The sequence below is a fragment of the Perca flavescens genome, chromosome 18, assembly GCF_004354835.1.
Source record: "Perca flavescens isolate YP-PL-M2 chromosome 18, PFLA_1.0, whole genome shotgun sequence".
Classification (NCBI taxonomy): Eukaryota; Metazoa; Chordata; class Actinopteri; order Perciformes; family Percidae; genus Perca; species Perca flavescens.
The window spans coordinates 29300948-29328914 of record NC_041348.1 but is presented as its reverse complement, the minus strand read 5'-3'; the positions used below and the strand labels follow the sequence as shown (position 1 = coordinate 29328914).

Below are 27967 nucleotides of genomic sequence, written 5' to 3'. Positions count from 1 at the left end.
TTTCCTTTTTTCCCCTTTGTGTTTTTGTCTTTGTTGTCCAAAAATAACACTAAATGTAAATTCAAAGTGAAAAACTCGCTACTGTCATTTTTGTCCCAACCGGGCTTCCGTGAAGTACTCAGAGCGTAGTTAGCACATTGCTTCGTTTGTAACACAAGGACGTTTGCGAATGTTTTGCGTTATTTTAACAATTTTAACTGTTTTCATTTATTGCTAAAGACTAGTTCCGTTGTTTTTCTCCACCGTGAATTTGAAGGTGAGTTTATTTAAGAGTAAGAAGACGTAAACATGGAGTAAAAGAGACCATTCAAGGTCCATTCATGGAGGCTCAAACTGTTTGCTAACTATTGATGCTAGTAGCTTGTAAGGTTAATATTCAACAAGTCGTGTCACGTTCACGGTTCCTGTTATTGCTGTGTAGTAATGCACGTGGAAGTGTAGATGTTTTACAAACGATAACAGTATACAAAAGGCTAAAAGTGTAGCTACAGCCAACAACACAAGCAGACAGTATGGTCACTCTAACCTTTCACGAACAAGTTTAAGTCCGTTAATTAATGTTCATACCGCTGTAAAAATGAATGAATGGAGAACTGTAGAGAAGGAATGAATGGGCAATATCAATAATCAAAACTGGCCAGTGGGAACCCCCCCCCAATAATAATTTCCTTTACATAAATTAAGACATTTGCACCATAACTTGTTGCCGAAAAGGCACAAATTGTTGTAAAAGTGTTTGATATGCTCTAAATTTCAGTTTTTCTCAAAAATGGGGATCTCAACTAGGGCTGGGCAATATATGTCGATATTATATCGATATTGTCTTAGATTTTGGATATAGTAATATCGTGATATGGCATAAGTGTTGTCTTTTCCTGGTTTTAAAGGCTGCATTACAGTAAAGTGATGTCATTTTCTGAACTTACCAGACTGTTCTAGCTGTTGTGTTAGTTGCCTTTTCCCCAATTATACTTTATATCCACATTACTGATGATTATTTATCTAAAATCTAAGTGTGAAGATATTTTGTTAGAGCACCAATTGTCAACCCTAGAATATCGCCGCAATATCGATATCGAGGTATTTGGTCAAGAATATCGTGAGATCTGATTTTTCTCCATATCGTCCCTGCCCTAGTATTCGTATCATAGGTTACAGCTGTCATATTGTCCCAGCCCTAGTATTCGTATCATAGGTTACAGTTGTCATATCGTCCCAGCCCTAGTATTCGTATCATAGGTTACAGTTGTCATATCGTCCCAGCCCTAGTATTCGTATCATAGGTTACAGTTGTCATATCGTTTGTTTGTGTTGACGTCCCCTCAGATGCCTCCCAAACCTCTGGAGCCTCTGGCCAAAAAACTCATGAAGGGAGTGATCGCTCTGGAGCTGCTGGCCGTCTTCGGAGTGTACGGTCTGTTCCACAAGATGAACACCAGTCGAGGTATCGGTAACATGCTGAGATGAAATAATCAATGTTGGAAAGGTTATGAAGCCCATTTAAACGTGTGTTGGGGGACTTTCTATCTTCTAACTGAATCTCCTTTTGATTTGCTCGTCCTGCAGATTTCAGGAACACCATGAGTCGGAGGTTTCCATCGGTTCTGGAAGGTAAGAAGAGATTTCTTCATTTTTTTCAACACACTATACTATGACTTTTTTTGACTTTTTTCAGCATACTATACTATGAGTTTTTTTGACATATTATACTATGACTTTTTTCAGCACACTATACTATGACTTTTTTGACTTTTTTCGACATACTATACTATGACTTTTTTCGACACACTACTATGACTTTTGTTCGACACACTATACTATGACTTTTTTATGACTTTTGTTCGACATACTATGACTTTTTTATGACTTTTTTCAGCATACTATACTATGACTTTTTTATGACTTTTTTCAACATACTATACTATGACTTTTTTATGAATTTTTTCGACATACTATACTATGACTTTTTTATGACTTTTCGACACACTATACTATGACTTTTTTATGATTTTTTTCAGCATAATATACTATGACTTTTTTATGAATTTTTTCAGCATAATATACCATAACTTTTTTCGACACACTATACTATAACTTTTTTATGACTTTTTTCGACACACTATACTAGGACTTTTTTCGACACACTATATTATGACTTTTATGACTTTTCGACATACTATACTATGACTTTTTTATGACTTTTCGACACACTATACTAGGACTTTTTTCGACACACTATACTAGGACTTTTTTATGACTTTTCGATACACTATACTATGACTTTTTTCGACACACTATACTATGACTTTTTTATGACTTTTCGACACACTATACTATGACTTTTTTCGACATACTATACTATGACTTTTATGAATTTTTTTCAACATACTATACTATGACTTTTTTATGACTTTTTGACACACTATACTATGACATTTTTATGACTTTTCGACACACTATACTATGACTTTTTTATGACTTTTCGACACACTATACTAGGACTTTTTTCGACACACTATATTATGACTTTTATGACTTTTCGACATACTATACTATGACTTTTTTATGACTTTTCGACACACTATACTAGGACTTTTTTCGACACACTATACTATGACTTTTTTATGACTTTTCGACACAATATACTATGACTTTTTTCGACATACTATACTATGACTTTTATGAATTTTTTTCAACATACTATACTATGACTTTTTTATGACTTTTTTCGACATACTATGACTTTTTTCGACATACTATACTACGACTTTTATGAATTTTTTTCAACATACTATACTATGACTTTTTTATGACTTTTGTTCGACATACTATACTATGACTTTTTTGACTTTTTTCGACATACTATACTATGACTTTTTTATGACTTTTTTCGACATACTATACTATGACTTTTTTCAACATACTATACTATGACTTTTTTAAGAATTTCTTCAACATACTATACTATGACTTTTTTCAACATACTATACTATGACTTATTTATGAATTTTTTCAACATACTATACCATGACTTTTTTCGACACACTATACTATGACTTTTTTATGACTTTTCGACACAATATACTATGACTTTTTTATGACTTTTCGACACACTATACTATGACTTTTTTCGACACACTATATTATGACTTATGAATTTTTTCGACATACTATGACTTTTATGAATTTTTTTCAACATACTATACTATGACTTTTTTTATGACTTTTTTCGACATACTATACTATGACTTTTTTCGACACACTATACTATGACTTTTTTATGACTTTTTTCGACATACTATAGTATGACTTATTTATGATTTTTTTCAACATACTATGACTTATTTATTTTTTTAAGATTCTTTTTTGGCTTTTCTGCCTTTATTTGACAGGACAGCTAGGTGAGAAAGGGGAGAGTGGGGGGGAAGACATGCAGGAAATCATCACAGGTCGGATTCAAACCCTGGACCTCTGCGTCGAGGCATAAACCTCCAAGTATACACATACATACTATACTATGACTTTTTTATGAATTTTTTCAACATACTATACTATGACTTTTTTATGACTTTTTTCAACATACTATACTATGACTTTGTTATGAATTTTTTCAACATACTATACTATGACTTTTTTATGACTTTTTTCAACATACTATACTATGACTTTTTTTATGAATTTTTTCAACATACTATACTATGACTTTTTATGACTTTTTTCAACATACTATACTATGACTTTTTTATGAATTTTTTCAACATACTATACTATGACTTTTTTATGAATTATTTTCAACATACTATACTATGACTTTTTTCAACATGCTATACTATGACTTATTTATGAATTTTTTCAACATACTATACTATGACTTTTTTTCAACATACTATACTATGACTTTTTTATGACTTTTTTCAACATACTATACTATGACTTTTTTATGACTTTTTTCGACACACTATACTATGACTTTTTTCGACACACTATACTATGACTTTTTTATGACTTTTCGACACACTATACTATGACTTTTTTCGACACACTATACTATGACTTTTTTATGACTTTTCGACACACTATATACTATGACATTTTTATGACTTTTCGACACACTATACTATGACTTTTTTCAACACACTATACTATGACTTTTTTATGACTTTTCGACACACTATACTATGACTTTTTTATGACTTTTCGACACACTATACTAGGACTTTTTTCGACACACTATACTATGACTTTTTTATGACTTTTCGATACACTATACTATGACTTTTTTCGACACACTATACTATGACTTTTTTATGACTTTTCGACACAATATACTATGACTTTTTTCGACATACTATACTATGACTTTTATGAATTTTTTTCAACATACTATACTATGACTTTTTTATGACTTTTTTCGACATACTATGACTTTTTTCGACATACTATACTATGACTTTTTTCGACATACTATACTACGACTTTTATGAATTTTTTTCAACATACTATACTATGACTTTTTTATGACTTTTGTTCGACATACTATACTATGACTTTTTTATGACTTTTTTTCATACTATACTATGACTTTTTTATGACTTTTTTCGACATACTATACTATGACTTATTTATGAATTTTTTCAACATACTATACCATGACTTTTTTCAGCATACTATACTATGACTTATTTATGAATTTTTTCAACATACCATGACTTTTTTCGACACACTATACTATGACTTTTTTAGGACTTTTCGACACAATATACTATGACTTTTTTATGACTTTTCGACACACTATACTATGACTTTTTTCGACACACTATATTATGACTTTTTTATGAATTTTTTCAACATACTATACTATGACTTTTTATGACTTTTTTCAACATACTATACTATGACTTTTTATGAATTTTTTCAACATACTATACTATGACTTTTTTCAACATGCTATACTATGACTTATTTATGAATTTTTTCAACATACTATACTATGACTTTTTTTCAACATACTATACTATGACTTTTTTATGACTTTTCGACACACTATACTATGACTTTTTTCGACACACTATACTATGACTTTTTTATGACTTTTCGACACACTATACTATGACATTTTTTATGACTTTTTTCCACATACTATACTATGACTTTTTATGAATTTTTTTCAACATACTATACTATGACTTTTTTTATGACTTTTTTCCACATACTATACTATGACTTTTTATGAATTTTTTCAACATACTATACTATGACTTTTTTCGACATACTATACTATGACTTATTTATGAATTTTTTCAACATACTATACCATGACTTTTTTCGACACACTATACTATGACTTATTTATGAATTTTTTTTTCATACATACATACTTTTTTTTATATTTTTTTCACATACTATGACTTTTTTTATGACTTTTTTCAACATACTATACTATGACTTTTTATGACTTTTTTCACATACTATACTATGACTTTTTATGACTTTTTATGACACACTATATACTATGACTTTTTTTCGACATACTATGACTTTTATGAATTTTTTTCAACATACTATACTATGACTTTTTTTATGACTTTTTTCGACATACTATACTATGACTTTTTTATGACTTTTTTCAACATACTATACTATGACTTTTTTTCAACATACTATACTATGACTTTTTTATGACTTTTTTCAACATACTATACTATGACTTTTTATGAATTTTTTCAACATACTATACTATGACTTTTTATGAATTTTTTCAACATACTATACTATGACTTTTTTCGACATACTATACTATGACTTATTTATGAATTTTTTCAACATACTATACTATGACTTTTTTATGACTTTTTTCAACATACTATACTATGACTTTTTATGAATTTTTTCAACATACTATACTATGACTTTTTTCGACTATACTTTTTTACTATACCATGACTTTTTAACATACTATACTATGACTTTTTATGAATTTTTTCAACATACTATACTATGACTTTTTTATGACTTTTTTCAACATACTATACTATGACTTTTTATGAATTTTTTCAACATACTATACTATGACTTTTTTCGACATACTATACTATGACTTTTTATGAATTTTTTCAACATACTATACTATGACTTTTTTATGACTTTTTTCAACATACTATACTATGACTTTTTATATACTAATTTTTTTTTCAACATACTATACTATGACTTTTTTCGACATACTATACTATGACTTTTTATGAATTTTTTCAACATACTATACTATGACTTTTTTATGACTTTTTTCGACATACTATAGTATGACTTATTTATGATTTTTTTCAACATACTATGACTTATTTATTTTTTTAAGATTCTTTTTTGGCTTTTCTGCCTTGATTTGACAGGACAGCTAGGTGAGAAAGGGGAGAGTGGGGGGGAAGACATGCAGGAAATCATCACAGGTCGGATTCAAACCCTGGACCTCTGCGTCGAGGCATAAACCTCCAAGTATACACATACATACTATACTATGACTTTTTTATGAATTTTTTCAACATACTATACTATGACTTTTTTCAACATACTATACTATGACTTTTTTCAGCATACTATTACAATTACACATACATACTGTACCATGACTTGTTTTTACAAACTATACTATGACTTTGACATACTGTGCATTTTTAAATTGTTAGAAAAAAAACCCCGTCAGACACAAAAACGATAAACTGCATCATAAAATGTAAACAGCTTTAATTTTCATTGATGTACATGAACAGTTTTGAACTGGTAAATTATCATTTGCAGACAAACATGTAACCATCACATAATATCCTGTATATTAGTCTTTTATTATTTTTATTCTAAAAAAAAATAACCAACTAAACACTGCTCCTCCTCAGGTCACATTTTGTCCCGTTAACAGCAGTGTGTCACGTTCACCAAATGACCGGTTTCTGCTCCTCTGTTTCCTCCCAGTTTACTACCAGTCCAACGAGTGGGCGGGGGTCTACGGCATCCGAGAGAGGGACCACGAAGCCTGGTCAGCCAAGCAGGACTGAAAGTGGCCATCAGTTTAAAAGTCCACAAACGCATGGCCCCTGCTACTTCTTCCTCTTTTTGTTCCCAACCGCCCTGGCTCGACCGAACGCCTTCTTCTTGTTGAACGTGGTCTTCTTCCTGCGCAGCGTCTTGACGTCGCGTCCTTGGATCCAGTCGTTGCGCTGAGACTCCCACTTCAATTGCTTCAGGCCTGCAGGGACAAACAGGAAGTGTTAGGCCGGTTACACACTGGAAGCGTTGCGCGAGCGTGTCAGTTTATATTTCGGCTCCAGTATTAACAGGTCAGAGCTTACACTCTGCCTGCGTGAAACGCGTGCCTGCTAGAAATAGGGCCGACGCCTCTTTTTCACACGAGTGTGTTGGAAGTGTTTCCAAGCAAAATAGAATAGGAAAATACGTTTATAGGTCATTTAGACACAAATGCATATTAATAAATGACATGGTGATGTTTGAAAGTCTCTAGGTTTTGATAATTAATGTAATTTAAAAATAAAAAATTGATTTTCAAATACAGTCAATACTGCCAACGTTGTCTTTGCTGTAATCAGATCAGTATATATTTATGTTTAACATGGTATTTCATTTTATCGATGGGATGTGAGAACACTATCTCTTTGGTCGGGCAGGTGCGTAGGATATGATCAAAGGTAACAGATCAAGAATTGTTGATAAAATCCCGCACACTGACCATTACGTAAGCAATAATTTATTTAGAAAAATACAACGTTTCGGTCCCAGACCTTCATCAGGTAAATTTACCTGTCAGTGTGCGGGATTTTCTCTCAAAACATAAGTCCAGACAAGGCTAGCTGCATCAGACACATTTCTGGTGTGTTAAGACAGAAAAATCCATGCAGCTGAAACGCCACGCCGGCAGTTAGAGACTTTAAGTCCCCCTATCTAGGCTTGATACATGTATAATGAATGTTTTATATAAGTAGTAAGTAGTGGTTGTAATTCGTCAACACTATATGCTTGGAGATTAAAAGTGACCAATAGACATAAACGTAAGAATAAATCCCTGGCTGACGGAGTTAAACCGAAATAGTTTTATTTAAATGAAGTCGACTATTGTTCAACTGATGTGTTTCTCGCTGTGGAGAAGTTATTAAACCTGGCTGGTATCCAGCAAACTAAATAAAAACCTTGGTCTTGTCTTCTTCCTGTAAGCATGACGCTCAAATATTTGTGATCACTCCGGTGTTCCTACCTGCTTTGTCGGTGTTGGCCATCGCGTTCAGTCCGATGTTGTCAAACTTAGAGCCGGCGTTCTCATCCAACAGGGAGCCAAACTGAAAAATTAACAAAACATGTTGAAAAATGTCATAGTATTGTATGTTGTAAAAATGAATAAAAGCAGTCAAAAAAATTCATAAAAAAAATAATCATAGTATAGCATGCCAAAAAAAGTCATAGTATTGTATATTGAAAAAAGCAATAAAAAAGTCATAGTATAGTATGTCGAAAAAATCCTAAAAATAAACATCGTACTTCGTCAGCAGAAACAAACATGGCCACATCTTTCTTTCCTTTTTTCTTCTTTCCCTGTTTCGGACCTGTGAGAAGACAGAGCAACGATCAGTAAAGCAATAAAAATGTACGTAATAAACAGTTTACAGGTAGTTCCTCTAATGATTAGGCCTGCACAATAAATCGCGATCTCGATTCACGATTTAATTTTTAAATTACTTTTTTTTCTCCTTCAATTAATTTATTGAAAGCATTTGACATGGACATGTTCAAGGAGTTCAGATAGAGCCTGTATCAGGGCCATATTTAGTTCAATGTGTTATAGGTCACTATTTCTGGTAGCCAGTATGTACTTTATTTTCTTCATTCATTGAAGCCTCTGTGTTTACAGGCTTGTGGTGATGCACAATGTGCTCTAGGTGCCAAAAAAATATAGGTTTGGTACTGCCAATTTGTTATGTTTTGTCATGGTTCATGTGTGCAATAAACATTACACTTGGTGAGAAAATAATCGTGGCAGAGAACTGTGATATCAATTCTAAGCTAATATAATTGTGATTCATATTTTCCCCCCGAATTGTGCAGGTCTACTAATGATGCAACATCACAATTCCCACAAAGTAGGGGAATCACAAGTCAGACTAAAAGGTTAAAACACGATTTAATGAAGGTAAAAAAATAAATAGACATTGCATATTAAATATGAGTTAAACAAACCTAAAGATTCGGAGGATTTCCTTTTCCCCTTCTTGGTCCGAGGAGTGATGTCCGGAACTTCCATCTCATCGTCTGAATCTGCACATAAAAAAACATTTTATTTCATTATTTAAAACAGTAAAGTGTCATTGTATAATCTTCTGTAAATGGTAAACTGATATATAATGTTTAAAAAGAGAAGCTCAGGATTATTTTCTCCTAACTCGACCCATTTGTCTCAACTCCTGTGGTCTGTTTTTGTCAATTTAGTTTCTTCAAATGCTATAAAATTGAATAAAAAAACCTGAATTCAATGAAAGTAGTGAACTGATCATTTATTTTACGTGTGAAGAGCGTAATATATAAAATGTGTCTATATCAGAAATTTGGGTTTCTTTCAACCAAATTGTCAAAACTAAAGTAACGTGGATGGTTCCATACGACGCTCTTCACACGTAAAATAAATGATCAGTTCACTACTTAATTTAATTTGGGTGTTTAATTCAATTTGATAGCATTTGAAAAATAATTGATAAAGAACATTGAAAAAAAACGTCGGAAAGAGCTTCAAAAACCCCCCAATAAAACCGTCAAATAAAGTGCCGAAAAAAATTAATTTCAGTGATGACTTTTTATATACTACTGGTTAGCTTCTCAGCGTTTCCTTTTAGGATTATTTTTAGCGGCGGGGGCAGGTCTGTCCGAATAACTGAGCTACGTTTAGCCTTCATCTCCGAGCCCAAAACTAAGGACTCGCTCGACGCCAAACAAACAGCATTCAGTAAAATAAAACACTGTGCGGTGGGGGCTTTAAAGCATTTTGGCTAGTATTACCTCTGCAGAGTTTAACACATGCTGCGTGTGCACACGTTCCACCATTTGTTTTGTCTCATGTTGTATTTGAAGGCCCACTTCGAGACTAAATTCGATGAAGTAATTGATGTATATTTGCTCCGTTTAATGGGATAAAACTGCGATGAGGAGTTGTATGTAAACTTGTACTCACCACCGAATGCAGCATCCTCCAGCTCTGGAACTGAAATATGACAAAAAGAAAGCAAATAAATAAATAAAAAAAATGCTTTTTTAAATGGAGTCTGGTGGGTTTAGCGCTAGTGACCTCAGAGCTGTTTCTGGTGTAACAGAAAGGTCTCAAAGGAGGTTTTAAAGGTCTGTCTCTGAAGGGATCATTTCCATAATGTTGTCAGACACTTAGAATAATAATCTGAGGCTGTCATTACATTGCAGTCACGCTTAATACCAACTGTCTCTTAGACTCAAAAACCCATAGGAAAACAGGGTCCAGGTTGAAAACACCTGAAATTACCCTTTAAGTGGCACAAATTAGAAACTGTTCCCTACCTTCGTCATCATCATCTTCATCTCCGCCCCCATCAGGATCCATGAACGTCCCTCCGTCCTCGTCCAGCTCGTCTCCGAAGTCTTCCTCGTCCATACTGCCCAGGGACACCTCCTCATCGTCCAGGTCGTCCAGGTCCGAGTCCTCCGAGTCAGACTCCTCCGCGTCTTTCTTCCCCTTTTTACTCTTCACATTACTGAGAGAGAGAGAGGGAGAGAGACAGAGAGATAATTATTATTATTATTATTATTATTATTATTATTATTATTATTATTATCATCCTTGATGCTTTGGCAATATTGTTATTTCTGACATTCATGCCAATAAAGCAATTTGAATTGAATTGAGAGGGGGGGAGAGAGAGACAGACAGAGATAGAGGCCGAGAGAGAGAGACAGAGAGGGAGAGAGACCGAGAGAGAGGGAGAGAGACCGAGAGAGACAGAGAGGGAGAGAGACCGAGAGAGAGAGACAGAGAGTTGTTGAAATGAGTCAATCAATACTTGAGATTAAAATTAGGGCTGTCAAAATAACGCGTTCATTTTGATTAATTAGTTTGAGAAAAAATAACGCGTTAAAAAAAAATAATGCAGATTAATCCATTCCATATTGACGTTTGACCCGGAGCTGTTCTAGCCACTATTGGACTGTAAGATGAAGGAGGGAGACGAGGAGGTGCTGCCTGGATCATTGATGGGAACATTTAGCTACTCGTTACTTCTTCCTGCCAACCCTGGCTACCGAAATCTGGTGCCCTGATATGTCTGCTCTTCTCTCTGGTGCTCTGAGACGGACGATACAGGCAACACAAACACCGCTGCACGGGACGCTAGTTAACACTATACTCGACAGCAGCTAACGTTAGCCTACCGCTAGCTAGTAGCTGGATTAAACACTGTTAAAATGATGACAGCTAACGCTAAACGGTGTAAAGTTTGACTGTGTTTTACTGTAGAGGATTCAACAGCGGTATGTAACAGTGTCCTAGCCTGACCAGCCAGCTGCCACTAGGCTGCGTCTAACAATCTGCAGCTGCCCTCGGAAAAACAACACAGACGGTGCGTTCAATGAAACTGGTAAACTACAGCCTCGTGGTGCACTTGAAGTTATTGTAAATGTCCATTTCCCATCTGGTGGTTGTTTTAGTCGTTCAACAGCAATTTACTAGTGAAATAAGTTATTATTATAGATTATTATCAAATCATTTAATTTTGACCATATGGCCTTAGCAATTAACAAGCTGTTCATGTCACCGACTGTAGTACCCTTCTTTTTTCTTTTCTTTTTTTACTTTCTTAAAAAGTATCGGTTCAGGCACCGTTAATTATGTATGCGATTAATTTCGATGAATTAATCACAGAGCATGTAATTAATTCAATTACATTTTTTAATAGATTGACAGCCCTAATTAAAATACAAAGACCACGGAAAAACTAAAAGTCTGCGAGGCTGCATTTCTTCATACAGGACCAAAGTCAAAGATTATTGTTCCCATCAGTCACTTGGACACAGAAACAGGAACACAGGGTCCAGGTTTAACCCTCGTGTTGGGTTCCCCCACCGACCATGCACTTGTTGTCCTCTCGGGTCAAAATAGAAAATCAACACTTTTTTTTTCCCGGTGATTTTGACACTTTGACCCTTTTTCACTGTTTTTTTAAAACTTATTGACGCTTTTTTCCACTAACACCTATACTGTCTACACGCCACGGACACCAACTTATCACCACTAGTGTTACACTTATTTTTCGGAGTTAATGGTCAATAAACCTTGTTGGATTTTTAAATTATACCTAATTTTTGAGTCAAAATACAGTGGGGGAAATAAGTATTTGACCCCTTGCTGATTTTGCAGGTTTGCCCACTTACAAAGAATGCAAAAATCTACAATTTTAATCATATGTACATTCTAACAGTGAAAGACAGAATCCCAAAGAAAATTCCAGAAAATCACATCATATGAATTTATTAAAATTGATAACCATCTGATGAGGAAAAACAAGTATTTGACCCCCTGGACAAACAGCAAGTATTCTGGCTCCTACAAGCCAGTTAGTCTTTCTTTAAGACACAGCCCCAATCCGAACCAATTATCTACATCAAATACACCTGCCTCACCTCGTTACCTGTATAAAAGACACCTGTCAACACCCAAACAACCAGCATCCAACATCACCACCATGGGCAAGACCAAAGAGCTTTCTCTGGACATCAGGGACAAGATTGTTGATCTGCACAAGGCTGGGATGGGCTACAAGAGAATCGGAAAGCAACTTGAGAGAAAAGATCAACTGTCGGTGCAGTTATCAGGAAATGGAAGAAGCACCACACCACCGCCAACCTCCTCGGTCTGGGCCTCCACACAAGATCTTGCCTCGTGGGGTGTCCCTGATCATGCGAACGGTGAGGAATCATCCCAAAACCACAAGGGGGGAACTGATGAATCAACTGAAGGCAGCTGGGACCACAGTTACAAAAGAAACGGTTGGTAACACACTACGCCGTCATGGATTGAAATCCTGCAGCGCACGCAAGGTCCCCCTGCTCAAGAAGAAACATGTACAGGCCCGCATGAAGTTCGCCATTCACCACCTGGACGACTCAGAAGAGGCCTGGAAGAAGGTGATGTGGTCAGATGAGACCAAAATAGAACTTTTTGGCCTCAACTCAACTCATCGTGTTTGGAGGGCAAAGAACACCGAGTACAACCCAAAGAACACCATCCCCGCCGTCAAGCATGGTGGTGGCAACATCATGCTTTGGGGGTGCTTTTCAGCCAAGGGGACGGGACAACTCCATCGTATTGAGGGGAGGATGGACGGGGCCATGTATCGTGGAATTCTGGACCGACATCTCCTTCCCTCTGTGAGAGAGCTGAAGATGGGTCGAGGATGGGAGTGGCCTAGCCAGTCTCCAGACCTGAATCCGATTGAAAATCTTTGGAGGGAGCTTAAAATTCGAGTTGCCAGGCGACAACCTCGGAACCTGAATGATTTGGAGGCTGTCTGCAGGGAGGAGTGGGCCAACATCCCTGCCGAAATGTGCACAAACCTTGTCACCAACTATAAAAACCCTTTGACATCTGTGCTGGCCAATAATGGCTTTTCTACAAAATATTAACATGCTGTTTATCCAGGGGGTCAAATACTTGTTTCTTCCTCATCAGATGGTTATCAATTTTAATAAATTCATATGATGTGATTTTCTGGAATTTTCTTTGGGATTCTGTCTTTCACTGTTAGAATGTACATCTGATTAAAATTGTAGATTTTTGCATTCTTTGTAAGTGGGCAAACCTGCAAAATCAGCAAGGGGTCAAATACTTATTTCCCCCACTGTAAATGAATGAATGAATATGAATTATTTGGACTAATATTGGAGGAATGTGTGTTGATGGATAATCAAAGACTCGTGTATGTCAAAGTTGAGTCAGAATACTGTTTAGAAACTGTTTAATTTTTCTCTCCAAATGCTATAAAATTGAATAAAACTACTCAAAATTCTATGAAAGTAGCGATCACTTACTATACCTGGGAACCTGCAACCATCCATGTTATTTTCTCGGTAATTTGGTTGGAAAAGAAACCCATATCTTTTTTAAATGGGCATTTCTGCCTTCATTAGAGAGGAAAGCTGAGATATGAAAGGGGAGAGAGAGAGGGCGAAGACATGCAGGAAAACCGTCACAGGTCGGATTCAAACCCTGGACCTTCTGGGTCGAGGAACAAACCTCTGTACGTGTGCGCCCGCTCTACCAACTGAGCTAACCGGCCACATACTGGGTCCAATTTGACCTCAGGACAACAGGAGGGTTAAAAAAGAAAAGAAAACGGTAGTTCCCCTTTAAGGCGCCACATTCAGCATGTTGTCCGTGTGGAGCCAAATACAAACTGTCCTGACAGGACGTTCTTTAAGGAACAATAAAGCTGAGAACTAACTGCTCACCCTGCAAAGTCCAGATCATCGATGGCCAGGTCCGTGAAGTACGAGTCTCCCTCGCAGGAATCTGTTCAGAAAACAAAGTCAGATGAAGTCAACGAGTCACAGAAACACCTAAATATTTACAACTAGTTCAAACTGGATTAAATCACTAACACAAAGAGGTTTTTAGCACAATAGAACCACAGAAACAATAATTATTATTATTATTATAATAAGTAAAAAGAAACACGTAATTGTAATTATTTGTGCCGTAACACATTTTAAAAATCGTTTTTTTTTCCTTCTATTTAAAACACGTACAAGGACTGTCTTAATGTTTTGGGGCTAAAGAACTGCAAGTCAGGAATTTTTATGGGCATTTTAGGCCTTTATTTTGATAGGACAGATGAAGATATGAAAGGAGAGAGAGAGAATGACCTGCAGCAGAGGGCCGCAGGTCGGAGTGGAACCCGCGGCGCATATTATCTATCTATCTATCTATCTATCTATCTATCTATCTATATGGGTGTGCACTTTACATGGTGAGATATATATATATATATATATATATATATATATATATATATATATATATATATATATATATATATATATATATATATATATATATATATATATATATATATATATATATATACACACACACATATACACATATATATATACACACACACACACATATATATATATATATATATATATATATACACACACACACACATATATATATATATACATATATATATATATATATATATATATATATATATATATATATATATATATATATATATATATATATATATATATATATAGGCGTCGCGCTTTACATGGTGAGCTACCCAGACGCCCAAAATCTTAATTTTAAAATAGAAATTTGCAGTAACTAATATGTAAAATATATCGGTTTAAAAATGAAAAGAGCTGTGCAGTGTTTACAACAAAAGAGGATGGAGTCTGCTAATGCTGTGAGAATAAAGAATATGTGCAATGTCGCCCTTAAAGCTCAAAGTAAAAGTACAGTAAGACTTTTAGTTTCATGTTGGCTTATACGTTATTGGTTGGTTATTGTTCCCGTGCTATTATTATTATTATTATTATTATTATTATTATTACTGAATGTTTTGCAGCAGGCGGTCCAAACTCTGCAAGCTGAAGTCAGCTGACGTGAACCTGGAGAAACCTTTACGGTGACTCTGCAGGGCTTCGGTTCAACCGGATCTAACGAGCGCCGAGCGCCTCGACTCACCGAGCAATTTCTCAAACTCTTCGTCGTCCACGTCCTCCACGCTGTCATCATCGCCGTCTCCTCGCGGCCGGCGAGTCTTACGCTGCTTATCCTGCTGACGTTTCCTGAAGAAGCTGGAGAAGAAAAGGAAAAAAAAAAAGTCAAAAACTGCAGAAATCTTAAAACCACAAACTGGGACCTGATGGCTTTCTTTTAGCTTTTTTTTTTTTTTGTGTGTATTTCTTTTTGGGTGTGCCTGTTCTGTTCTTGTCTTATATATGGGCAGTGGTGGCCTAAAGCAGGGTTCATACGCATTTTAACCAATACTTTTCGGCAAATTTCCATGACTATGTGTTCCTGAAAATGTCAGTCGACATTCTACAATAAGAATACCAATCTGTGTTAAAGTTTACCCTCAGAGGTTTAACTATAAAATGAATGATAATGTCTGTGGTTCATAGAGGGATTCATAATATCTCTCCCCGAATACAACGCTGAGGTTAAGACGACGTGAAAATACATTTATTAATCATATATTATTATGCTGGGTTAAAAAAAAAAATTGTGTGAAGAGTGTTTTTATGTTTCCAAAACCTTTGAGAAATAAAAGCTACATTTTGTCAATAACTTCTCTATGAAATGGTTTCAAACTCACCGATGAAAGAAGATTTCATCCACAGCGACCTGACTCTCCTCTTTAGACAGAAACTCCTCACAGTTCACTGACGGAGACAAAGGATAACAGAAAAAAACCCTAAAAAACCCCAAACAAACTACAGACGGGTATTGATATTGATAGATATATTATGTTAGTTATAAAAACCAGAGACACTCACCTGGTATAGAGATGAGAGAACTGTGTTTGGGCGTCAGCGCTGCAGAGTCTGTGTTTTCTAAGAAATAATGAAATATATTGAAGCAGAAACCAAGATATCTTCACATATTGACATTATTAAAAAGGGAAAACCTGCAACCTTCTACTTGTTAGTGCCTTTCATTATCGTACTTTATTTTGCATCCTTACTATCCTAATTTATTTTTTGTTGTTGTCTATTTTTCTTACGATGGTGTTTTCTGTTTTGACACTGTAAATGAAGTTCGCCCCCCAATGATCTCTCGGGTATGATTAAAGATCGATTGGGGCATGTGCGCGATCACAGTCGGGTCCCCGAGGTCCGAAAAACTGCCTCGGGACACACTGAGGCGACACCGACTTGAGAAACGTAATACGTCTCCATAGTAGCAGGCGGCGCTACTCTGTATCGTTGCCCAAGAAATGAAAACCGGCAGCTGATTGGACGAAATCGTCACATGGGTTTGTTTTCTCCGGAAATTCAAAGCCAGACTGTCATGGCGGCTCATTCAGAATACGATCTCATATTGGACTAAAATAGTTCACTGAAACATGTTTCTCAAAACATTTGAAGTGAGAAATAGGCCGTGCAGTTGCTGAATCTGTCTTCATTTCAGATCAACAAAGGTCAGTTTAGAAGATTTTCGTCAGATCATGAGAGACTCTAGTCTCCTCATCCTGCTCCCCATTTCCGGGTGAGTCCCGACGGCCCTGCCGGCGACTGAACATGTCAGGTCGGCCAAAATGAACGCCGACAGCCCCCCAGACGGACGACGGCACGGGACACACCGAACAGACTCGAGTCACCGACCTCTGTACTTTGAGACCCGTTTCTGTCTCAGGACCGAACTCTCGCGAGATTTGGCGACACAGAGAAGCTAACGTCAGCTAACGTTCCTGAACGCCCTGACAAAACTAATCTCCGTGATGCTATGTTGCTATATTGCTGTGTAAATATCTAACGTTAGCAAACGAACATATTAATAAATGATTCAAATATAACTTTTCATCCATCCACACGACGTTCACCGCACATTCAAATGAGGCCACGCCCCTTTAGGAGACAGGAAGTGGACCATTGGCGCTGGTTGAAATGTGCTATCGTTAGTGTAGAGCATCTTTGATAAAACTGATTATCTACAATAAAATAGTCTGTTTTTATTACGTTTTCCCTTCTGCTGTTTGGGGTTTCTGAAGACGAATCGATCCAAGAATCTGATGAGGGTGAAGTCCTGCAGAGGGTCGCCCGAGTACTGGATGGACCCCCCCTGAGGAAACAACAGATCCAAATGGTTTATGGAGGAAAGAGAGAGAAAGAGAGAGAGAGAGGAAGTATGTTTAAATAACGTCACAGACACCTACAGATACAGCTGCTCTAAAGGCTACGTTCAGACTGCAGGCAAAAGTGGCCCAAATCAGATTTTTTTTTTGAGTCAAGTGACCAGGTCAGACTTCTTCAGAAGTAGTGTGAACACTCAAATCTAGCCCAGATTTAGACCTTTTTTTTTCCTCCAATGCGGCGGCAGTGTTAACAACCGAGGTGGATTTGATGCAACTTTTACGTCAATCTACATGGACATTTGTCACAATTATGCGCCGGCAGGAGTTAGACCTAGACACAGACAGTAACATTAAAAACTTGAGTAGGCCTACAACATGGAGAACAGTGATGGAGCAAGTCAACGGAGGGAGAGGGAGGTGTTAGACCTAGTTAGTGAATGCTCATTAATGTTACGGTAGGGCTGGGCGATATGGACCAAAAGTCATAACCCAATATATTTTGGCTGAATATCGATTTACGATATATATCCCGATATTTTTTTCCGCAAAGTGAGAGCAGTTCAGTCAAAGCCAAATATGACATGTCACAAGTAGTTTCATAGAAACCGGCTATTTCAGTGTACAGTTGCAAAATCAAATGAATAAATAATAAACAGGTTTCTTCACCTTGTTCATGATTAAATGCTCAGCTGTTCAAATAACAATATAATGTAAAACATAAATACTGTATAATAACAGGAGTACCTTTTTTTAAATCAAAGCTCCATAAGGTGCATAATTAAATAAAAAAAATATCTTAAATAAATATAGCCTATAAAATAGAAGAGGCCAATTCCAGGCCAAGTTCAGAAAAGGACATCACTTTACTGTAATGTAGCCTTTAAAACCAGGAAAAGACACTTATGTCATATCACGATATTATGATATCCAAAATCTAAGACGATATCTAGTCTCATATCACGATAGTGATATAATATCGATATATCGCCCAGCCCTATGTCACGGCTGCCATTACACAAACATTTTGAAATAAAAGCGAGAAAGCTGACTTCCTCCATAACCTCCCTAACTTTTAGTGCATCAGCGTGCTGCGTCTGATGTCATTGGTATTGGTCTTTTGCACATACGGGTCAGTTCGAAACCACAAACAGTTCACACTGGAATCTGATATAGGCCACATCTTAAACGGGTCATGTCAAGAGCCTAACCAAAAATCGGATCTGAGCAAAAAAAAATCTGAATTAAGCATACAGCTTGTGTGAATGGTGTGAATGTAGCCTTTGTCTCCATGTGATGAAAATGATCAAAGTTTTACCTGCAGGATGGTTTTTGCAAACAGCGACACGGAGGGGTGGAAGTGCACGGCGAGCTGCAGAGACACAAACATGGGAAACGTTTCAAGAGAGGGACAGTTCACATTAGGGCTGCCCCCTCTTAGTCGATTAGTCGACTAATCGGGGGTTTTGGTCTTAGTCAACTTAGATCTCTTTAGTCCATTAGTCATGTTTGATGCTTTTTTTCATGCTGAATGACTTATTTCCAACAAACGTACGAGCACATCTCTGGTAAACACAAGAATTAAAGTGGTGCTTTTGCATGACTCTTTGCGGAGAAACTCAGATTTACAGATCTGTCGATTAAATCAACTAATCGATTACTCGATACAATTGAATGTTAGAAATGTTAGTCGACTAAGAATTTCTTTAAATCGAGTACAGCCCTAGTTTACATGAGTCTGGGTTTAACCTCCGTAAACAGAGTCATAAACTATTTACTGGAGAATAGTCAGAACATTTCTGTTGGTTCTTTCTATTCATTTACTTAGAAAAGGTTTCCCCTTTAAGAACTGAAACTTGGGTAGAATTCTTCTTGCAATGACTGGGTGTGTATGACCATGTGTGTTCATGTATACTGCTAATGCTGCTATATGTTCCATTTATTCTTATTAAACAACATTAGGACTTACATTATATTTATTAGGACTTACATTATATATATATTTGTTTCTTCTTAAACTTAGTGAATTGATGCACTGACTGGAGAGCACTTTAAATTTCGTTGTACCTGTGACAATGACAATAAAGACCTATTCTATTTTATCCTCTGAAACAGACTTTTTTGAGGAACATTTTGTTTTTGCACAACAGGGGGTGGTGATATAGATATAATTAACACATGTATTATCTTAAGAATACATGTGTTAATTTGTTAAATGTCAAATTGTGCGTTTCTATTTTGGCCATTTCTCTTCAAAAAGAAATCATGCATCTCAAGAAGACAGTTTGGTGGATAAAAAGAACATACATAGAACCTCCCACTGACCCCTCTTTCCTCTACAAATCCAACAATTTGAAACTAAAAGTTGAAATAAATCTGGATTCGGTGCATCCCGACTTATTGGTTCCTCACCCTCTGCAGCTCCCATAACGTTGTGTGGTCGGCGCCGCAGAATAACGGGTTTCTGTGCAGCGGGTCGTAGCGGTGGCTGCTCTTCCCTCCTGGAAGTCAACACAGAAATCAAAATGACATGATTACGTTAAGTAGTGATGATAATCAAAAACTAGAGCCAAGCTCTGACTGTAAGAATAATTAAGATGCAACTTTTACTATAAAATGTCCATTCAAACCGCTCCTACTTATGCTGTCGTCGTGCTGCAGAATCAGCATTTTTTCCCCCCCAAAGATTTGATGGAAATGCGAAAGTAATCAACAGTAATTATCAGACAAAATCTGTTATTTATTTTAATGTTTTAAAGATTAGCCAAATATGCAAGAAACCACAGAAAAGTTTTTTTTTTTGGTTCTTGGAAAGATTTTAATCTTGATTTTACACTTTTAAAAAGACTGTCATCATCGTTTTCAATCAGCTTCTCCGTCCACATCTGTAATATTACACTACTGTTACTGAACAAACACCAAAAAGCCAAATATTGATTAGAAATCTCACACACCTTCCAGGTTCTGGTGATGTACCCATGATGCAGCGGGCTTTGCCTTCGCCGTCTCTAAACTCGCTCCTTCCTCCAGTTTGTCGGCGTCCACAAAACGCTCCTCTTCGTCATCATCATCTTTCTCTTCAGCGAGGTCTTTGAACTCCTCCTCCTCCCCCTCCTGAGGGAACACAACAGGAAGTGATGCTAAAATCAAACTTTAACTACAAAACACTGTAAAAAAAAAAATCTTCTCAGGGATCATCGAGATTAAGAGAAGGGTCCGGAAAGAAAATCAATTAATTGTATGTATCGTGATATATATACATATTTCTTTTTTTTTTTTACCAATGATTTACATCTTTCATGTGTCTTTCATTCATACTTTAAAACAAACCAATACTTTAAGAAGAAAAAAGAAGAGCACAAATGTCAGTTGGTGACATTTAAGAACGGCTTGTTTATTGCTACGACCATATGGCCAAAATCTATTAAAAAAGTAATAAAAATAACTTATTTCACCAGTAAATTGCTGTTAAAACGACAGAAAACAATCACTAGATGGGGAAAGGGTTTGAACTTTGAATGCACCACGAAGATACCAGTTTCAAGTAAACGCACCGCCAGTGTTATGTTTCCGACGACGGCATCTGCAGACTAATCATTTTGATATATAATAATTTATACTCTTTATTTAGCCTAGAAATCTAGACCCACCCTAGCAGCAGCAAATGTAATTTGTTGCCAGGGTCAGTCTAGCAACTGAAAAAAACAAACTCTAGTCGGGCCAATCACATCGTGTATAGAGTCGGTGGGCGGGGCTTAACTTAATGACGGCAGAGTTGCGACAGTTCTCCTTTACATGCACTAATGGAGAGATGTCAGAGTGAGGGGGCTGCGACTGCTGAACAGGCGCCCTGAGCAGTTGGGGGGGGAAGTGAGGTTCAGTGCCTTGCTCAAGAGCACCTTGGCAGTGCCCAGGAGGTGAACTGGCATCTCTCCAGCTACCAGTCCACTACCGGACTTCGGTCCGTACTGGGACTTGAACCAGCGACCCTCCGGTTCCCAACCTAACTCTCTACGGACTGACTGTTAGAGTCCTCTACAGTGAAATACAGTCACACTTTACACCGTTTAGCTGACAGCATTCTAACCGTGTTTAATCCAGCTGCTAGCTAACGCTAGGCTAACGTTAGCTGCTGCCAAGTGTATTATGTGAACTAGCGTTACATGCGGCGATTTTACAGTTGCCTCAAACGTTTGTTTCGGAGCATCAGAGGGCAGCGCAGGCATTTCAGTGGCACCGAAATGACTAAAGAAATTCTTAGTCGACTAACACTTATAGGATTTTGTCGACTAATCGATTAGTTGATTTAATTGACAGAGCTGTGAGCTTTGAGAGGTGGTTAAGACTAGAAAAGCACAATATAAATGTAGTTAATTAACCATCTGTAAAACTGAGTTTCTCCACAATTAATCCTGCAGAAGCTCCACTTTAAATCTTGTGTTTACCATAAATGTGCTCAGAAGTTTCTTGGAAATAAATAATTAAGCATGAATAAGCATAAAAAAATGACTCAACTAAAGAAATCTTAGTCGACTAAGACCAAAACGACCGATTAGTCGACTAATCGACTAAGAGGTGGCAGCCCTACAAATGAGGCACCGAAATCCTTGTTGCTGTTCGGCGCGGTAGATACCGGTCGTTGAGGTTACCGGTGCCGTATTAGCGCCGGGGCTTCGGTACCCGGCCCTACTCACCCCATCCTCCTGCAGCAGGATCTTGAGGCTCGGTTTGGCCTTCATGACCTCCGACACCAGGAAGAGCGCCCCGCAGGCGAAGCTGGCGCTCTGCTCGGCGCTGACCTGCAGCAGTCGCTTGACGAAGGCTTTGACGCGCCGCAGCACGATGTCCGCCTTCAGAGACTTGTAGAGCAGGTTGAGGAACATGCTCTGTCTGGAGGACGAAGACAGCCCCGTGTCCAGCAGCTTCCTGCACAGGAGGAGGAGGAGGAGTAGAAGAATCAACATTTAGATTTTCATCTCACTACAGTTTCTATAGAAACTCAGGGTTTCCCCCCCATTGTATTGCTTGGTGGCCTTCCGGACCTAAGTTGCCCCCCCCACCAGGCCAAAAATCGATCTTTTATAAAAAAAAATATGTGTTGGTCAGTTTGTCTGCTTAACAATCCCAGTGTTTCCTCTATGTTCGAATCGAAAATCGAGTTTTTTATAAAATAATCGCAGATTTTTTTCGGGAAACAAATCTCCCAGCTCTAGGTTCATACGCATTTTAACCATAACTTTTTGGCAAATTTCCATGACTATGTGTTCCTGAAAATGTCATTATACAATAAGAATACAAATCTGTGTTAAAGTTTACCCTCAGGGGAACTATTTCGCTCCCCGAAATTCCATGACTTTTCCAAAACTTTCTGGGTCTTTTTATGTTTCCAAAGCCTTTCCGGGCCTGGAATTAGCATCGAATCGTAAATCGAGTTTTTTATAAAAAATATAAAAGAAATAAATATTAATATTAATAAAATATAAATATTTTTTAGGGAAACAAATCGCCCAGCTCTACCTACAAACAACTCATCCAGAAAATAAATCAACAGGTTAATCAAAAGATGGCCGATGTCGCGGTACCTGTAGAGAGCGACGTAGTATCGGTCGGAGATGCTCTGCTGCGAGTCCATCACCTGGAAGAGCAGCATGAGCGCCTGCACCGCGGTGTTGAACTTCACCAGGTGAACCACTCGGAACAGCGTGTCCAGCTGCTCCTTCACCTTCTCGTCGCCGGCGCCAGCGTAGGGATACGCCCGGTTCACGCCCGACAGCAGCGCGCTAAGCATCTTCGACTCCACGTCTTTCTTCTTGACGCAGGCGCGGAAGAACGAGAAGTAGATGGCGATGAGCTTGGCGGCGAGGTCGGCCTCGTCGTGGCTCAGCATCACCTGGCTGAGGAAGCACACCGCGTAGTACTGCGCCTTGGCGGCGATGTTGGGCCGGAACATGATGCGCTCCACCTCGCAGCACACCACCGCCTTCATGTTGGGGTGCTTGTGCAGCAGCGACTCCAGCAGGTAGGACGCCTTGGCCGCCGTCTTGTACTCGGGGTCGCCCAGCTTGTTGACCACCTGGACGAGCAGTGCGCGCTCCTGCTCCGGCCGGTTGCACAGCAACTCGTACGCCGTGGCCAGGGCCTTCGCCTTGGTGGCCGCCACAGTGTCGTGCGCCACGTCGTCCAGGGCCGCCGCGAACTCGGCCACGCGGTGCTTCAGGTGGTGCTCGAAGTACCAGAGGACGAGGCGCCGGTCGCGAGCGTCGCGGTTGCCGCTCGCCTTCTCCTCCAGCCGGTCGAACGGGCGCTCGGCGAAGGCGCGGAGCTTCCGGTGCTCCGGCAGCAGGTCGGACAGAAGCAGCTCGCGCAGCGTGTCCAGCGCCATCAGGCCCATGCGGCGGCTGCCCCGTTTCTTCACCATGGACACCAGGCTCTCCACGTGCTCCAGCGTGTGCACCGGCGCGTCCTGGATCAGCACCGTCATGGCCGCCATCCTGTCGGCCAGCACGCCCGAGGACACGACCGTCTTCATCCAGTTGGAGTTGGCGCCTTTCTGCAGGTTCTTCTTGCTCTTGTAGAGCGCCACGTCGGCCTCGAACAGCTGCTGGGCGAGCGCCTTGTACCGGGACACCAGGGACGGGTCTTGCGGCGCCGACGAGCCCTCCGCGGTGTACTCCAGGTCGAACCACTTCCCCCCGGGTTTGATCAGCAGGATCTGTCGCCGCTGGAACTCAAACACGTTGACGTTCTGCTTCTTTCTCGCGGCGTCTTTAGTCTTCTTGGCCTTCTGTCTCTCCTCCTGCTTCGCGGTGACTTTCGGCTGCTCTGCGTTGGCTGCGTCTTCCTCTGGCGGCACCACCACCACCGCTGCTGCTGCTTTCTTTGCTTTAGCCTTTTTTTCGCCCTCCGTACCGCCGCCGGGGTCTGCCGCGTCACCTTCGGGCTCATCCGGGATGACCTGCAGTCCCGAGTACGCCCGGACGCCCAGTTTGGCGATGAACTTCTCGAGCTCGCCCTCTTCCAGGTCGTCTATCGCTCCTTTCTTTCCTCCGTCGATGAGCTCGTTGGTGTCGTTCAGGCCGGCCAGCAGGATGTAGTCGGCCTGGGGACGGACGAGAGAAGAAGAAAAGAAAAAACACATTGTCATACTACATACAACGCATATCAGGGACTTTGTAGTCTTGCGTTGCCAGACCTTCCTCCACAGCGCTGCGGAGGAGGGTCTGGCTAGCCCACACAGCGTTCTGGGATGGGAGAAAAACATGCTCTGGTTTATTGGCATTTCTTTAAACCAATCACAATTAGGGGTGGGCGATATGGACAAAAAATAATATCTCGATATTTTTTTCCAATTTTGACGATAACGATAATTAGACGATATCCTTTAAAAATGTGTTTTTCAAAGTTTGAGTTACTTAATCACTGATGATAATAATGGGCACAATGTTGAATGAAAACAGTTCTTATTTATTTTCTTTAAAATGTAAAAATTCAAAGACAAAATACTACTATACTAATCAAACTAGTCTAGGAGCATTGAACTCTGAGTACACATTCAGTTGTTCACCTCTGCTGTAATGTAAATTGTGCAGCATACATGCAAGATGAAATCATAATAATAAACAAAGTGCTCTGTTCTGTAACATATTGCTCACAACCATGTCCTTATTGGAAGAAGTCCTGGAGCTGGAACAGGGCCGGGTCAGGCCAGGTACTGATAGTCCTTCTACTTGGCTGTATAGTCCTTCTGACCGGGAGTTATGCTGGGATCAGGAGTTGGATGTGATCTGACTGGCCCAGGTGAGGGAGAGGTGCAGTTCTGTGTGCTTTTTTGATGTTAGAGTATACATGGCCAGTGTGTTCTTCCCTCTAATAACACAATCTACATGCTGGAGAAAGCTGGAGGGGAACAGACTTTAAGGACACCTTGTTAAAGTCCCCTGTATCCCGTATCCAGGTGATCGCGCTGCAGTTTGTTCACTATGGTTAGCAGTGAGCCAAACTTGTGCTAACGTTAGCATCGGGGGCTATGTAGACGGCAGTCTGCTGTTTTGGTAGTAAATAAAATGGTCAGTATATTACCGACAGGGCTCCAGGTCAGGTGAGCCGTGCTGGGCAACGATCCTGCAGTCGGTACTCCATTCATTGTGCACAAAAATGCAGTCCTCCGCCTCTGGTCTCGTCTGAGTTATTTTCTCATCCTGCCGGTAGCTAGCTAGCTCGGCGTGCTAGCGCCGACAACAACCTGCCGCTCCCGGTCTGGCTATGTCCTCCGGGATGCTATGAGCAGCCTGGAAGGCTCTCATAACAGCTGTGTTGTATCGTAGTCCTGTATGGATTAGTTCAGTGTGGCTGTACTTGTATAAATATACACCGACAGGAGAGCTAGTAGCCGCTGCACAATCGCGCGCCGCCATCTTTGTTGACATTAGTGAATGTGTAGCGTTCCAATGCGTGGTTTGAAGTGTTTTTTTCTAAGTAATTTAAATACTTGATAATGTCAATTTGCACATCGTTAACACAACAATGACGATATTATCGTAAACGATATATATCGCCCACCCCTAATCACAATCATCCTGGGCGGCGCTGAGCACCAGACGGAGCCGCGGTGCCTCTGCAAAATAGCCTCTGGAAGGAACTTGTTTTGGTGGAACATGTGTACGTTTAAAAGTAGTTTTAGTGGTGCAACAGAAAACTCAGATTGGACAGATAGTCTAGCTAGCTGTCTGGATTTACCCTGCAGAGATCTGAGGAGCAGTTAACCACAGTCCTCACAAATCAGCCGGAGGTTAGAACACCAACACAAAGGAAGAGGAAGGTAACGGACATCTGGAAACAGAGCAATCCCGAAAGTGGAACGTCGTGGATATAGACTAGTGACTTAGTAACGGTTCAACCAGAATCACATTTGTTTAATAATAATAATAATAATAATAATACTAGGAGGAACTCCTCTCCAAATCATTCATAAGAACAAAGTCATGAAACATGATAACAGAGTTTACTACTTCTTCCAAAACAACTGAACATGAACTTTTGTTCATTACCTGATTTTAAGATATATAAACAGTTTTTTTTGGTTAATTTAACAGGTTCTCAGGTGTTAAATGGATGAACAAGAACTACAGAAAAAAAAAAAATGTTTTGGGTTTTTTCGACCAGCTGCACTTTTTGAGAAACAGGAACCAGGAAGAGACCGTTTTTGTTTTGCTTATCAGAATTATCAGAATAATTCATTATTCTCTGTTGACTAAGATAAAATAAACCTTTATTGATCCCCAGAGGGGAAATTCAGTAGCTACAGCAGCACAAAGAAGGTCAGCAATAACACGGACAAATAAATAAAGTGAAAAGTAAAAAAACAGAGGTATATAAAAACTAAAATAATAGAATAAAAATAGAAAAACTACACAAGAACACATGGAGAGTGTTGGAGATAAATAGCAGCAGAGTCATTAAGTGACTGTCACCAGACTGATATGATTAATCGACTAATCGTTTCAGCTACTTGTGTAAACTGTTCGGTAGTTTAATTTGAAACACGTCATATGTTATAACGTGTTTATAAGTTTTGCATGTATATCTTAATTTGTAACGTAAGTCTCAAATGTAGTTGAGTAGCGTTAGAGGTACAAAGTGGCATGAAAAGATAATACTCAAGTATATGAAATGTACACAGTAACGCTATTTGAGTACATGTACTTCCCACCACTGTTAGTAACAAGTAACCCTGCTGCAGTACTACGGTCTGTAAAGAGGTTTCATCTGGAAAACTCACCTGCGTTCCTCCCAGCCGTAAAACTTCGTCCAGACTGAACTCTTCCTCTTCTTTCTTCCCTCTGTCTTCACCTCCATTCTCTGCGGGGTCTTCGTCTTCCTCTCCGCCGCAGTTTTCAGCCTCCATGTCGTCTTCTTCAGGCTGAAATGTCACTTTATTGCTCGCTTTGGATTTTTTTCGGGACTTGTTTTTCGACGCCATGCTTGCTACAGCATGAGGACAACGTGACCCGGATGTGGAAAAACGACGTCCCGTTAACGTTTCCGGACATGTAAAAATCTCGTCTTTTTTTTTTTAAGTTACTTTTTTTGTT

General features: G+C 38.8%; 2 protein-coding genes across 2 annotated transcripts; one reads left to right on the top strand and one right to left on the bottom strand.

Moving 5' to 3' along the window:
* Positions 1-80: 80 nt before the first annotated feature.
* On the top strand, positions 81-7479 carry LOC114573391 (protein CEBPZOS). Its single transcript, XM_028605572.1, has 4 exons — positions 81-256; positions 1327-1444; positions 1567-1611; positions 6967-7479. The coding sequence occupies exons 2-4, from the start codon at positions 1327-1329 to the stop codon at positions 7047-7049; spliced, it is 246 nt and encodes an 81-aa protein (XP_028461373.1). The 5' UTR covers positions 81-256; the 3' UTR covers positions 7050-7479.
* On the bottom strand, positions 6855-27908 carry cebpz (CCAAT enhancer binding protein zeta). Its single transcript, XM_028605571.1, has 17 exons — positions 27655-27908; positions 23459-24975; positions 22571-22802; positions 20831-20990; positions 20289-20377; positions 19195-19248; positions 17764-17866; positions 16582-16638; positions 16401-16467; positions 15767-15879; positions 14521-14581; positions 10579-10772; positions 10223-10252; positions 9238-9315; positions 8542-8606; positions 8261-8342; positions 6855-7240 (listed from the first exon to the last, which is right to left on the bottom strand). The coding sequence occupies exons 1-17, from the start codon at positions 27853-27855 to the stop codon at positions 7092-7094; spliced, it is 3252 nt and encodes a 1083-aa protein (XP_028461372.1). The 5' UTR covers positions 27856-27908; the 3' UTR covers positions 6855-7091.
* Between the last annotated feature and the right edge of the window lie 59 nt (positions 27909-27967).

Excerpts from the sequence above, each read along its gene's own strand:
- LOC114573391 (XM_028605572.1), top strand. The coding sequence starts at position 1,327 with ATGCCTCCCAAACCTCTGGAGCCTCTGGCCAAAAAACTCATGAAGGGA. Across the intron at positions 1,445-1,566 it reads CAAGATGAACACCAGTCGAG|ATTTCAGGAACACCATGAGT; the intron begins GTATCGGTAACA and ends CTCGTCCTGCAG. Across the intron at positions 1,612-6,966 it reads GTTTCCATCGGTTCTGGAAG|TTTACTACCAGTCCAACGAG; the intron begins GTAAGAAGAGAT and ends GTTTCCTCCCAG.
- cebpz (XM_028605571.1), bottom strand. The coding sequence starts at position 27,855 with ATGGCGTCGAAAAACAAGTCCCGAAAAAAATCCAAAGCGAGCAATAAA. Across the intron at positions 24,976-27,654 it reads TACGGCTGGGAGGAACGCAG|GCCGACTACATCCTGCTGGC; the intron begins GTGAGTTTTCCA and ends GTCCGTCCCCAG. Across the intron at positions 16,468-16,581 it reads TTCTCTCATCTCTATACCAG|TGAACTGTGAGGAGTTTCTG; the intron begins GTGAGTGTCTCT and ends TGTCTCCGTCAG.